The sequence below is a fragment of the Pteropus medius genome, unplaced genomic scaffold (assembly GCF_902729225.1).
Source record: "Pteropus medius unplaced genomic scaffold, Ma_sr-lr_union100, whole genome shotgun sequence".
Taxonomy (NCBI): Eukaryota; Metazoa; Chordata; class Mammalia; order Chiroptera; family Pteropodidae; genus Pteropus; species Pteropus medius.
This window is the reverse complement of record NW_024350926.1, coordinates 2,515,120-2,530,030: the sequence shown is the minus strand read 5'-3', so window position 1 is coordinate 2,530,030 and position 14,911 is coordinate 2,515,120. Positions and strand designations below refer to the sequence as shown.

Below are 14,911 nucleotides of genomic sequence, written 5' to 3'. Positions count from 1 at the left end.
AGTAGGGGTGATTTAAAGAGATGGGGAGGGTTAGGGTTGTGGGGAAGCTTGTGCAGTTGGAAATCACTATTTCACATGCATCTCAAACTATATCATTATAGAGTTCCTAAGTCTAACCAGCACGGAGAGCCAGCTATGGGCCTGGCTCCATTCTAGAAACTCTGTACATACAGACAATGATGATTAAATTAGAGCTAAAATCTGACTACAGAAGTGAGGTGAGGGTCATAGTTTAAGAATAAAACAGTAATATGGAAAGAGGACTCCTGCCTTTCTCAGCACTTCCACTTAGAAATGAAATCTCAGGCTTTACCTAACAGAACAAGTTATAGTAGCAAAATTCTGTTGACAGGAGAGAAGCAAAAAGACCTATGTGATACATTTATTTCTAGATATTGATGAAGAATTATGAGAGTCAGGGCTATGGAGATGATGTTAAAAAGAGTGAAACATAACTAGCCTTATCTCTTGGAATAATACGGAGAATGATCTTAAAGAATTTTAGTAAGTTTTTCTTCCTTTTATAGATGAGGAAACTGAAGACCAGAGGTTAGGAAACGTATTAGAATTATAGAATCTATCAGCTGAGTGTAGTATAAAGATTTTATTAAATCTCTACACCTAAAACACAAGAGTGGCAAAGCCAGATCTTGAACTAGGCATCCTTGGCTCTTACTGTAGGCCAGTACCAAACAGCAATTTACTTGGGAGTGAAATTTTTAGTTCTTCTGCTTGTCTCATTAAGTATATTGATCAAGAATTCATTTTTACACCTAAGTAGATGCCAGTTTTCTATTCAGTTTTCTTCTGTATACCCGTATTATAAGGTCTTCATATCCTTTTTTCTCTGGTCTCTTTTGTATATGGTGGTAGGAAATCAATGAGTAGCAGGATATGGGAAGGGGATGGTGGTGTGCTGAAATGCTAAAATTATTTTGGAGTATCAGGGCCACTGTTTATTTTCTTGTTTACTTAGGAGATGCCATTCAGCATGTGTCATGCTAAGAGGCCATTTCCTCTTACATCTCTTCTCCTATCCAGTATTTACATTGTTTCACTAATACTTTCATTGTGACAGATTTGTACCCACTCTCTTCCCTTTTCATAGGTTTTCCACTTAGCCCTGACTCTTAGTTCAGGATTTTTTTTCCCACTTTTGAGGTGGGGTTCATATAACAAAATAAACCATTTTAAAGTGAATAATTCAGTGGCATTGGTATATTCACAATGTTACGCAACATTTTATAGTTCCAAAACATTTTCATCATCCCCAACTAAAACTATATCTATTAAGCAGTTATTCCATGTTCCCTCTCTCCCCCTAGCCCGTCTGTACCAGTCCGTTTTGTTATATGCATTTACCTACTCTAGATATTTCATAAAAATGGAATCATACATTATGTGACTGTTTGTGTGTGGCTTCTTAGGACTGTTTTTAATTAGTTATTAATTGGTGGTGTTTATCTTATAGTAAAACATCAAAATAGCATTTTAAAATGCTTTCTATTTTAAATGCTCATAGTGTTTATTGTTTCAGATGTAGCCAATGAAAAACAAAGAAGACTTCTGTACAACTTAGAAATGGAACAGATGGCCAAGACAGCTAAAGCACTCATGGAGGCTGTGAGCCATGTGCAAGCGCCTTTTACAAGTGCAACACATTTGGAGCATGTGAGACCCATGTTTAAAGTAAGAGTTACTAATAACTTTCAGTCGTAATATACATTTATGTATAATTTCATTCAGCATATTTTTAAATTAAGGAAATATAGTAATATACCCCTGAGTATAGACCCAGAAGCAAAAACCATGTTATTTAAAAGGACATAGCAAATATAAATTTTTTTCTTAAAGAGAATGAGACAAGTTCTGCACTATTAGCAATTAATAGATACGTGATCTTAATTAAGAATGAATTTCAGAGAATGGTCATTAATCATTGGCCTGCTTTTCCCTAAATGAGTTCTGTTTAAACCTTGGGAGTTACCTAAAATTCCAAAGTGATCGTGAGCCTCTTGCTCTCCCTCAGTGCTTCTGGCCCAGGAGCTACTTCACGTGAGGGCTCTGAGTATGCCTGGAGCCCAGAAGGTAGAGTAGGTAGTTAGAGGGAGCATTATTTATGTTTATAGGTTAACCTAGTAAGAACATTGCTTACTGGTTCTTTAAAATATGATTTCCCATTCCTTCTTCATTTTCCTGTTTTTTTCAATCCTTTCTCCAAATTCCAGAATGAGTAAGTAGTGCATTATAAAGATTATAGGGAAGTGGAGGGAAATCTAGTCCAATTTGAAAGGGAGAAATGGGTAAAATACATTCCAGTTCGTGAGGCAATGTGGTAAGAGATGGTCTCTGGAGGCTAAAGATCATTATTTGAGTTCTAATCCAGTCATTCACTATGCATGTGAATAGACAGTAAAAGCTTTCTGTGTTCCCTTTTACTCTAAAACTTTATAATTACTTCTACCCCTATTTCAAGGTCTGTGTGACGATGTTTCTAAAAGTTGATGAAAAATTATAGGATGGGGGTGGGGCTAGGGAGATAATTTAAGAAGCTATAGTGGAGTATATAACTGGTCTTATCTTTTGGAATAATATAGAAAATGATGTTGAAATATAAGAAACACTTTACTATGAAATAATTTTATAAAGCAGATTTTTTTTTTTTGTTTTGAATCATTTTATACTTGTTTTTCTTTTCAGATATTTTTGATAAGGGGGAGGCAGAAGAAAACAAAGAATAAGAACCCAGCCATAATTCTGCTACTCATAAAAAAATATATATTTTTATATCACTTTTTATTTTAATTAAATAGTTGTGATCATACTATGGATAGAAATTTTGTATCTAGCTTTTTCTCCCTTATTTCCTCGTATCATTAAAAATTCTTCATAAGTAGCTTTTCCAATCTAGTCTTTGGATTAGTTATAGTTTATTTAAACATCCTCTAACCTAGAATTCTGAATCTTTCAGAATCTTTCTGCTCACCGCCATTATTCTCTTCAGACACCCTCATTTCTCATTTATTACTATAGCGTTCTCCTAATGAGCATCCTCACGTCTACTTTTGTGCTCCTCTTCTCCATTTACAGAGGCCAGAGCGATCTTTCTAAATACCAAATGCAGTGTCACCTTCTTCCTTACGGCTTTTCACTGACTTTGCAAGATACTGTGATGAAACTAACACCTAGAGGGACTGTAGACCTCGTGTGGTCTGGCTTCACCGTCTTTCCAACTTTGTTGCTAGATTTCTTCTTCTCTTACTATGCTACAGTCACACTGGCATTCTTTCAGTTTCTAGAATGTCCTAAATTATTTTCTCTTCAGAGCATTCTTACAAGCTGTATCCATTGTCTAAAATTATCCTTTCCTCTTTGAGCAGTTTCCACTTTAAATGTTACCTTCCGACCCCTGACCCCTCAAGTCCAAGTTAGGTCTTTTTCATGACATGCTCTGCTTTTCCTTCATTGTATTTATAACAATTCGTATTTATACACTTATTTATTTTAATATACCTATTAATATATGTGTCTAGTATATCTCTTTACTAAACTTTAAGTTCCATGAAGCTAGGGACTACATCTGTTCACTTTTTCCAATATCTAGCACAATTTCTTGCTTGTAGTAAGTGCTCAATAAATAAGCGTTGACTGGGTAAAGGAATGAATAAGAGATCCTAGTATGTGTTATAATATTAAGGGATATAAATATTAAGAATCTTTTTACATATTGCCAAATTGTATTCAGCAAAGGTTTATACGGTTGTGAGTGGGCAATTTCACTGTCTCCTGAATATTATTTGGTGTAATTTGATTGGAAAATCGTATCTTTAATTCCTAATGAATGGAGTTAAACATTTCTTCACTGGCTTAAGGGCCATTTATACTTTTTGTATAAAATATTATGCAGGTTTCCAGATAGATGTGTTGTTTCTTTACTTAGAATGTGTGATTTATTTCTTTCATATGGTACTTTGTATTTTAAAAGTACTGCACTTTATATGATGCCCACAGCATCTCTCTATGGTGATAGTCCAGGTATTAATTAAAGAGGAAGAAATATGAGGTTCAGAGAGACTAAATAAGTAGCAAAGCTAAGACTAAAAGGTACTATGGTTTATGCTCCTTTGGTAGAGAGTATGCACTTCTGAACTTTCTGATGTTAAAGGCAAAGCTTTGAGTAATTCTCTTTTCCTTTATAATGCTAAAAACTTTTTAGATCTTTTAAACATTTCAATTGTCATCGCCATAGCAACAGGGATAAACATTTTTCATCTGTATAGCTATATGGTTATATAGTTCTGCTTCACGATAACTTATTAAAAGCATATACTCTCCCATCAGACATGTCAAAGTTAGACACACATGTGCACATGCTAATAGATATACATGTGTTTTGATACTAGGATTTTCTGTAGTAGAAAGATAGCTCTTTATTTTTGTTGTTTTTTACATCATAATTTCACTAGGCATTTAGTTTTTATAGTGAAATTTAGTGTTTGTTGGCTTTCACCATTTGTAATGAAGTATTTTATTGAACTATATTTTTAAAGTATTGTTCTTCTGGGAACCAGAGATGTCACTGACATGTCAATGTAAAATATTTGACTGTAACAAAGATAAGGCTAAATGATTAAATGATGTCTAAGGAGCAGGTTTAAAGAAAAGAGAGTAACGTAATTGTTGCAAGTGGGAAATAACTAAAAGGATTTTCTTGGAAATAAAAAGTCTGAGATATTGCAAGGGACAAAGCTTTCAGAGAGAGGAGTTCTGAAGTTGGGTAAAACTAATCATTTATGAATGTTGACTTCCCATTTTTTATTGATATGAAAAATTTGTTAATGCTGTGCTTACAGTATGCCTAGGGTCTTCTAGTGAATTTATAATCTTGCTTTCCCATTTATTTAATTCCAGACAGCGTTATGTAGTTTTTCCCCTTTGTCTAAGAAAGCTTTTCAAATAACTAAGCCAAGAAACTCATTGCTTTTTTTCAGGACTTCCTCAAATCATTTATTGTCTGAAAGCTTTGAGAAATATTAATGTAGTATTATCATAATTTTTAATTAGCACTTGAAGACCATGATATTTTTAAAATTTTTAAATTTCCTAGTTGGCTTGGACACCTTTCCTGGCTGCGTTCAGTGTGGGTCTACAAGATTGTGATGATACTGAAGTAGCCTCTCTTTGCCTGGAAGGTATAAGATGTGCAATCAGAATTGCATGCATTTTCAGCATTCAGGTAACAAAGAATTTTGCCTTTGTAGCCAGTCTGGAAAACGTAAATTACTTGTGCCATTACTATAGTTTAAGTTATTTTTTTATGTCTGACTTAGGAAAAACTAATTTCAAGTTTATGATGGAATTTAAATGAATCTTAATGTCGAAGGTTTTGAGAAGCTATGGCAAAAGTGGTAGTTCTATACTGATGTGTCTAAAATTTATCATAATAACTTTGGTTTGCAATTTTTTTTCCAAGGCTTTGAATTCCTATGTTAACTTGAATGTCTTACTTAAATATGTAGCATGGTCATACTTATTAAATCATATGTATATTTTCACATTTTACATATTTTTATGTATAACTTTATAACTATACCTAAGCCTAAGTATAAGTTATCTTTAAGAGAACCAAGTATCTAGTACATAATTTTCATGAAGACAGTCTCACCTAGTAATTTATGTGCTTTGTCTGATAATAAATTTTAACCATAGCTGGCTTTCTTTTTAAAAATCCATTTCACATTTAATTATGAATGTTAGGGCTTAAAAAGCATAGCGTGGCTATAAAGAAAAAATAAGAATATTTATAATTAAGATTTCATCTAGTCCACATAGTATTTGAAATATATTCAGTGAATGTTTTTTCTATGTGAATTCATTTGTTATCACTAAAATCTCACTTTGATTTGACACCATCATCTTTGGATTTCAGAAATTCTTTTTCTGCTTCATTCATCTTAAAATAAAAGTAACTGTAGTTTGAAGTATTGTATGTAACTAATGACATGTCAATTAAAAATTTATAAAAAGTGTCATTAGGGAATTAGATCACTTTGTTGTATTTACAACCACATAAAGTATACTTTTCTCTTTTTCATAGCTGGAAAGAGATGCATATGTCCAGGCGCTAGCAAGATTTACCTTACTTACAGTGAGTTCTGGTATTACCGAAATGAAACAGAAGAACATTGACACAATAAAAACACTTATCACAGTGGCTCACACAGATGGAAATTACTTAGGAAATTCATGGCATGAGGTATAAGCACTTGCTTTATTTTCAGTTTGGTTTAAAAAATGAGCTAATGCTAGCTATTCTATCACTGACATGCTTAAGTGTTTGGGAAGAAAATTTAGTACATTTGGGATGAGTACATTTAGCTTTTTATAGTGATTTATAATGTAGCCTATGTTTAAATCCTGGCTGCATACATTTAAATATTTTTGTGAACGTTTTTAACACAGAATTAATTTTCTTCCCTTTCGTTATTAAGATTCTGAAGTGCATAAGTCAGCTGGAGCTTGCACAACTCATAGGAACTGGAGTGAAACCTCGATACATTTCTGGAACAGTGCGAGGCAGAGAAGGATCTCTTACAGGAACAAAAGATCAGGCTCCTGATGAATTTGTGGGTCTGGGGCTAGGTGAGAATTTTTAAAATTATTTTGAGATATCAAAATATTTTTAACTTGCTCAATGTAAGTAACTTTATTGTCGCAATGAAATACATTTAGAGGGGTATGATAAAATGCCCTTTGGCTGACTTTTTGAGGTAAAGCAAGGGGACTGTGTAGAGAACTGTCTTTTTTGCTTTGACTAGTATTAACATTAAATGACCTTAGTCTTGATCTCATAGTTGGGGATAGAAGAAGGATACAGTTTAAAATTATCTTCTTTTAAGACTAAGGTAACTTAAATGAGTGAAGGCTTATATAATAAGATGGTAACTAGTTGGAGCAACTGGAGAAAGCATTCACATTCAAATTTTTTTAAGGACCTATGCAGGCCTAGCTAAACGCTTCTGCCAGTATGAAAACTTTCCCATGGTTCCCCATGTGCTCAGTCTGGCCAGGAACTTCCAGATTTAACCCAGTAGAACAAAGGAAAATATTAGAGAAAACAGATACAGAAGAATGGAAGACAATACATTTTTAGTCATAAATGGAAAAAGAAAAATTTCGACTATCTTTGATTTTGAATACTGTACTTCTGGGTTTGAATTTGGTATTTCTTCCTTACTGTTCATAACTTTCTTTAATTCTCTGAGCTTTAGTTTCCCTCTTCAAACTAATGGTAATGTCTACTTATAGAGATGTTGGGATTAAATAAGAATATATATATAAAAGTGGACTTAGTACAGTGTCTAGTATATTAATGGCTTCTGGACTATTCTCTATCCATCTTCCCTACCCCATTTTCACCAAGAAGCCTAGAGACATGACTCAGTAGAAGGGAATTGACCTGAGATCTAGGAATAATTTACCTCTTAAGGTTTTATGTTGTAATGTTATATTTCTGGACGTTTTCTGTCTTTTTTTATCTTAGTGATATATCTCTGTTGTTGCTTGCAGTAAAAATTCTTAGAAAATCTAAAAGAATGTCAACTTTGAAAAATGATCCATAGAGCAAGAAGTAAAGACCAGGACCATGTTGTGGCTTCAGGTTGGACTTGGGACAGTGAGTTCCCAGTGGTAATCTGTGTCAGCCAGCAGAGCATTCTGAACGTCAGTTGTATCTTAGAGGTGGTGATTCTAAGAGGTGCAGGTGTTAGACCTAATAACTTAGTGATAGAGCAGCAGGATTTAGAACTGCCTGAGCCACCTGTGTGGTGACTTATGCAACCTGGAAATCTGATTTGGAACATTAGAACTGTAATTACTCCAGAAAATAGCACGAGATACAGATGAAAAATATTTACAGGCAAGTGAAATGAATGTGCATTGATTGATTCAATAGCTTTTGAAAGTTTTGTTTTAAAGATTCAGGAGTGTGAGAAGGCCAAAATAATGATAGATACAAATTGCCAGGGCTCAGTTTTGCCAAGCAACAGAAGTAGGTTACACTAAAAATAAAACACCAGTGAAATATTTTATCTTCTAAAAGTTTAGTCAAATGAGAAATAATGGTACTTGCTGATAACGTTTACTAGTATATTTGAAAGTGAATTAAAATTAATTTGATCACTGTGCTGTTGTGCTACTTAGGTTGCAAGGATATGAGATGATCCGCCTTCTCCCTTCAGGAGAAGGGGGTTTACAGAAAAATATACACATTTTGGATCTGGAAATAGAACAAAAATTTTAGGTTTCTAAGGCACCCAGGCAACCAGCCACACTCTTCCCTCTCTTTTACGCTTTATCGAGGCTTTCTCCTATGTCATCTCTCTTCTTGGCCTGCTCCATTCTCTACTCACTCCTGATTGATCAGGTCTCTCATTTTTGAATCTACGTCCAAGAGGGAGCCAGTCTGTTGACTTGGCCCCTGTTGGGCAGAGCCCTCCCTTCAGGCCATCTCATTGGCTAACAGCTAGCCCAGTGTAGCAGACATTCACCCTGATCCATCTGTGCCCTGTCACCTACTCAGACAACAGATGCTATCTTCAGCAGGATACCGTAGTCAGAATTGAGTTAGAAGTGGATGTGGTACAGACATTCAAGCTGGTTTAGTCTATACATTTGTTTTTTAAAAAATAAATTAATATCCTCCTTTATCAGCAGCATCCGTGCACCAAGCATTCCATGTAACCAAGTTCATAGTGCTGAGTACATATTTATCTGACTTTCTGACTGATAGGATATAAGTCTGTACTTTCAATTTTTGAAAACAGGGAACTTTTAGTTATTAAGAATACATAGCACATGATTATTAGGTTTAAATTATGTACATATTCTTTTAAAATATGTAAGTTTTAAAAATTCAGTGACTCGGTCATGTAAATCTTCATAACACCTATATCTTTGTTCTCAGTGAACAAAGGTATTTTGAGTAATCTGTTTGGTAAAACTGAAACTGTTAGCCAATCATGGTATACTGTCATACACATCTTTGAAGGGTTTCACATATTTGTGAATAGATTCTTTGGATTGCTAGACAATTTACATAATCTTTGGTTCCTCTAAATATATTTATTCACAAGTAAAAATTATATTTAAATTAAAAAGTATAGAAAGCTCCACAGGAAAGACATTTGGTTGATAAACAAAGAAAATGTTGTGGTGATGGGCATTATTTTTTCTCATAGATGTTTCTTCATTAAATTCCTATAATGTGCTGTACACTTCAGTATAGCTCGACACCATTTCCCTGTGGCCCCCATTCTCTGTCACTCACATCAGGCTTTCATTCTTGTTTACTTACATAGATAGACTCCTAATTTGTCTCCCTGGCTCCAGTATCTTCTCCTATTTCACTTTGTTCTTCAAATAGTGCCAGAATTATTTTTTGGAAAATAAATTGGATCATGTCAATTTTCTAAAAAGTCTAATGGCTCCCTGTTTGCAAAAGTAGGACATTAAGCATGACAATCACGGTTTTTCACAGTGGCTCATACAGATGGCTCTTCACATTCTATTTCTAGTCTCTTTCCAGCTTCATTTACTACTTGTTTTCTTCCTTTGTCCTTGTCCTTTGCCAAATTTTTTGTTATGCTACACTGTAGTAAGTGTGTTAAAGCTTGGCATCCACTTCCATTACTTAATATATGCTGCTCTTTCTACCTGGATTGCTTTTTCTTCTGCCTTCTCACATCCTTCTGGGTCCAACTTGAATTAGTATTTCATCATATTTGAAGCTTTTAAGTGAGCTAACACTCCATTCTCCCTTATCCGATCAAAATTAGTTCTGTTTAGCAAAACTTGTATTATATGTAATTATAATTTCAGCCATGAAGTAATCATTACATTGTGTTAAAGTCGGTTGTAAGCCTCTCCATGAGGACAGGGCACATCTTTTTCATATTCATTTCTCGGAATAGAATTTGAGTCCAGCTGGTTTAAATAACATCATCCATTATGTTTGCCTTCATAAAGCATTGTGTCTGGCCAGTCAAGTCAAGAAGTATTTATTGAGCATCTGCTTTGGACTCAATATTGAGTGAAGTATAGGGAAATACAAAAAATGTGTATGACTTTGTTCCTAACCTTAGGAAACTTTTTATTTGGCTGTGAAGGCAACATTAACACACCTAACTTATATGAAACTGTATGAAAGAAATTCTGATTTGAGTAGTACTTATTTAAGTAAATGCTTAGTTCAGAGGAAAGGTGAGAACAATGGAGAGGAATCTTTCATTGAGAACTCAAATTGGGTCTTGATAAATAAGTTTTAGATAGTTGGACGGCTTGACTAGAAACACATATTGGTTAGAATGTTGAAGGAAACTGCCTTAAATGCTGAAAAGTTTATACTTTATCCTGAAAATAATGGTAAGCAGAATGAAGCTGATGATTTAGGAAAATTAATCTGGCAGGAGAATAAAGGAGAGATTGAAGAGGGGGGAAATTAGCAGCAGGGAAAACAGGAACTTGCTGTAATCTAGGCCTGAAATTATAAGGGTCTAAATTGAGTAGGAATGAATGCGAATGAATGATGTGAAAACAAGTCAAAGGAAAGATGTAGTGACTAGGGGGAGAGGGGAAAGATCTCAAAGACAATTGAAAGTTTAAGAGTTTGAAAACTTGGAGAAATTGTTCTGCTGTCCAGATGTGGAACTAGTTATTTAGGGGAAAAGAAATGATTCTTTTGAAAAAGAAGATGTTAGAACATAGTTAGAATTTCCAGTAAGCATTTGTAAACAAGAGACTGGCGATTGAATGACAGGGGAGACCTAATTATATAGAGTCCGGGATCATCCTGAGAAAGTATCATTGCAACCCATGTTAGTGCTGTTTTTTAAACATTAAGAGTAATTCTGCCTAATGTCATTAATTTTGTGATCTAAATTCTCAGTGACTCTAACTCATGTAATCTTTGCAAATGTTTGTGTTTTTATAATCATGTGTGTATACCAATTAGTATAGCTCATCAAGCACATTTGGCCTTGAAAAAGGTCACTGATGCCAAGAGTTGTTCGCCCAAAGCATTCTTTCTTTCATTAGGAAAATAACTAATTTCAGAAATATGTTCTAGAACTGTAAGTATATTCCTCCACTGAATTATTTTCAAACGTAGATGACTCTCTTTTATGTGTGGTAGTTGGAGGAAACGTGGACTGGAAGCAGATAGCGAGCATCCAGGAGTCCATTGGCGAGACCAGCTCTCAGAGTGTCGTCGTTGCCGTGGATAGGTAAGCTGTTCATTTTATTCCCTTTTCAGGTGAATACTGTTTTACTTCTGCAGCATTTAGATATATTTTGCTTAGCAGTAAACAGAAAAAAATTATCGCCAAAATAACTTTCCTTAAGTAATATGACTATACCATGATTACTTAACTTTCCTTGAGTAATATGACTATACCAGTGATATGCCATGATTTAGATGAAACACCTATAATTTTGCTTTTTAGATCGTAGAATATAGGAAGGAGATAAACAGTATGAAAATGTAGATTACAATAGATATTGGGCATTAGGGAAATGCCCAATTTCCCTAATGATGAAAAGAACACAGACGTTTTATTTCCTTTATAGAAAACATTCCCCTTGTTATCCCTATTTGAAAAGAGAGAGTAATTTGTCTTTCTGGTCTGTGATGTAGGACTGCAGCATTATGGGTAAAATGAAGGGATTAGCTGGCAACTCTTATTATAAGCTTCTGTGGGAAGGAATTTGTATAGTATAAACATTGTCAGGTATTCTTTGTTTTTAGTTTGTTTTTAAAAGGAAACCCATACTTTGGTTTATTTTACTATGGAATATTTAGTTTCAGATGTTAAAAATTCCCAGTATGTAGAATAATATCTAGCATTCTTTCGAAGATTTGCTTTTTCTAGATGACTGCCCCCAAAATTGAAACTTAAGATTTTACAACTCTGAATTTTTTCTAACCACTTCTGATGGACACTTTAAAAAAATATAACATGTACTATATTCTTTTCTTGGTGCTCGGAGACATGTGCTGATCCATTTTACTTTGCTTTAGATAAAACTCTTTGCTCTAAGTACAGACAGAACTAGAGTCTTGCAGGCTACTGACCCACCTTGGAAGTACTCCCTGGAACTTTCTCCTTGAATTCTTGATGTCCACTTGCTGTCCTTTTTGTTAGAGGAAAGAGTTCATTTGCCTTTTTTTTTTTTGTAAAGGTCGAAGAAAGATTGTGTATGGTCTTATACCTACTTTGTAACCCAAAAGCTTATCACATGCTTGATACTTTTCAAAGTGCTTTACATATGTTATTTCACTTAATCCTTTGAGTAACTTTATGAGATGAATAATATTTTTGTCCTCAACTTAAAAATAAGGAAACTGAAACACGGGGAACTTAAATAACTTTCTCATCCCCACAACCAGGGTAACCTGGTTTGTTTTTTTTCAATAACAGTTTCATTCACAGAGGATTTTGAGGGGTGGAGCCAGGATGCACACTCCAGCAGCCTGTCTCTGAGTGAGCACTCGTAACTGCTCCACCCTTCTCGCCCTCATGCATAGCTCCGGAGCAGTGCAGTGTCTGTCCTCCTTCCAGGTGATTTTCTTGCCTTCCAGAAAATCGTTTTTACTGTCATTACGATAACCTATTCAGGCAGGAGTCAACATTTTACATACTATTTTTGTTTCCATAATATACTTTTATGACCATACCCAGTTCTAATTTATCCAACTATCCACTGTTAGTTACACGTAGACACATCACTCATTTGAACAAATAATATGCCTCTCTGTTTTAAGAATTTATGCTATTTCAGAGGAGTCTTGGCACAAGTTCTGTTAGTACTTTGTTGTCTCAAACTCATCACCATCAAAGGCTTCTACAAACATAAATTCAATATCTGATTGAATTTATTTAAATTTTAGCTCTTAGTGAAAACGTTAAAAGTTACATCTTTGAGTTATTATACGATTATATCTTTGTGTAGTGCATTTTACTTTTTCATTAAATTTCTTGTGAATTTCTTTCTGAATATCCGAGTTTATTTTCATATGTAATATTCTGACTCTAGTCTATAAGCTAACTCAGTGAGATTACCCTGGTTTTCAAGACAATGGTAAGAATATTGTCAGCCATCATCCTGTAAAGCTCTGTGCTTGTTCAGCAGGAAATGTCATTTTCCTGTCCTTCGGCCTATTGCTCTGAAAAATCTATTATGACAAGTAGATAAACATGAAAAATAAAAATAATTTTTTGCTTAATTGTTTATAGTTTCTGTTTCTTAACTGAAAAATATGTGATTCCATTAAAAGCTTTAAGATGATAAAATTTTATAATTGCTTCCATTTTTGTATTAGAGATCTTGTTCCATTAGAATTTAGGAGAGTATTGGGCACTTGAATCTGGAATACCTCTAGGGCTTGCTAGGGTGCAGTTTGCTAGGCACTGCCAAACTAGACCAGTTTTTTAAGTTTTACTAAACAGGGATAGTTTGTCCAGGAATGATTTACCTCTAAAAGTTTATCAGTTATTTACCACCATATTTTTTGTTTTTATTATTATTTTTTAAACACATCAGATCTAGCTTTATCAAACTAGCCCATCTCACACTTTGGAATGTCCCGTCATCTTGCAAAAAACACATATAGCTCATGGCCCATTGCATTTGCTCTTAAATATCTTTCACTTAGGTCTATGAAATAAATGTTACCTGTGATATTTTCATTCTGAAAACTTTCATATACAGTAATTTAGTTTGCCTGTGTGTTGTTTACAGGTTAAAGTCTGATCCAGAATCTGCAAGTTTTGTCAACTTTTTTATTTTTATTTTTCATTTCTGCATCACTGTCATAATGTGGATGAAGCAATAATTTATCAAAAATGTTTTTCCTACTCATGCTTTTCAGGACATGTCTTAATAACACACAAGGTTCTTATGCTTCTGTTCTTTGCTTTTCATACAGGGAATATAGAATCCATTTCATAGACTGATTTTGTGAAACGTAGCTCTGTCTCCTGTCTTAGTATATCAGGGCTTAATTTTACATGCTTCCACAGAACGTTGTGCTCTACCATATGGCTTATCTTTAGTGGAGCATTACTAGAAATATAGTGACCCTCAGAGGCTACCAAAGTGAGTAGCAAGTTGAATGCCCTTTTCCAGGTTGCGTGCTCCCGCTACCTTCCACCATTGCCTGGGTCTACAGAACCTGTCTGATTGCTGCTACTACTTCTCTGTCCTGTGTTCTATCTCATTTCACTGCTTTCAGAGAATTTGTTGCTTATTTCCCCTGCAGTCGCATACAGTCTCCATCTCTGTTCTGTTCTTTAGCCCTTCAACTCTTTGCCATTTGCTTCCTTCTCAGTTAAAAATTTTTTTCTTGTTTATCCTATACTTTTTAGTTTTCACTGTATTTTTTGGTTTTCTTTTTTTTATATAGCCATTGTTTTCCATAAGAATACCTCTAGTTTGAGAAATTGGCTAATGACATAATGCCTAGTCTAGCAATTTTCATTTTTGTTTATGTAAGAGTTTTATACAATGGCTTTGTATATTTTAATTTCTGGATCCATTCTAACCACTGGATTAAATGTGGTGTTATTACTCTTATTTCTCCCCCAGATTGTGTCTTCAGCCAGATCTTTGAATTGTTGTTTTGATCAACTGACAAGAGCAATATAGGAAATCTCAAGATATTCCTTTAGTAGCTGAAATTCTGAATTGTCATGTTATTAGTTTTTAAAGCTGTTTTTCCAGTCTCACTTTTATTATTCATTGCCAGAACACATAGACATACAGTCAAGGGCACTAAGGTTAAAACATTATGATATACTCAGAACATTTAGATTGTGGTAGCAGGAAAAATTAGATATTATGAATGTTTAATTAT

The 14,911-nt window shown here is 34.3% G+C and overlaps 1 protein-coding gene across 2 annotated transcripts in view; it reads left to right on the top strand.

Annotated features, from left to right (window-relative positions):
* ARFGEF1 (ARF guanine nucleotide exchange factor 1) overlaps positions 1 to 14,911 on the top strand; it is a 99,161-nt gene that overhangs the window by 60,876 nt on the left and 23,374 nt on the right. For both annotated transcript variants that reach the window (XM_039841808.1, XM_039841809.1), the window contains exons 19-23: positions 1,538 to 1,689; positions 5,108 to 5,236; positions 6,098 to 6,256; positions 6,492 to 6,642; positions 11,192 to 11,282. In XM_039841808.1, the coding sequence (XP_039697742.1) occupies positions 1,538 to 1,689; positions 5,108 to 5,236; positions 6,098 to 6,256; positions 6,492 to 6,642; positions 11,192 to 11,282 (682 nt within the window). The remainder of the gene's footprint in view (positions 1 to 1,537; positions 1,690 to 5,107; positions 5,237 to 6,097; positions 6,257 to 6,491; positions 6,643 to 11,191; positions 11,283 to 14,911) is intronic.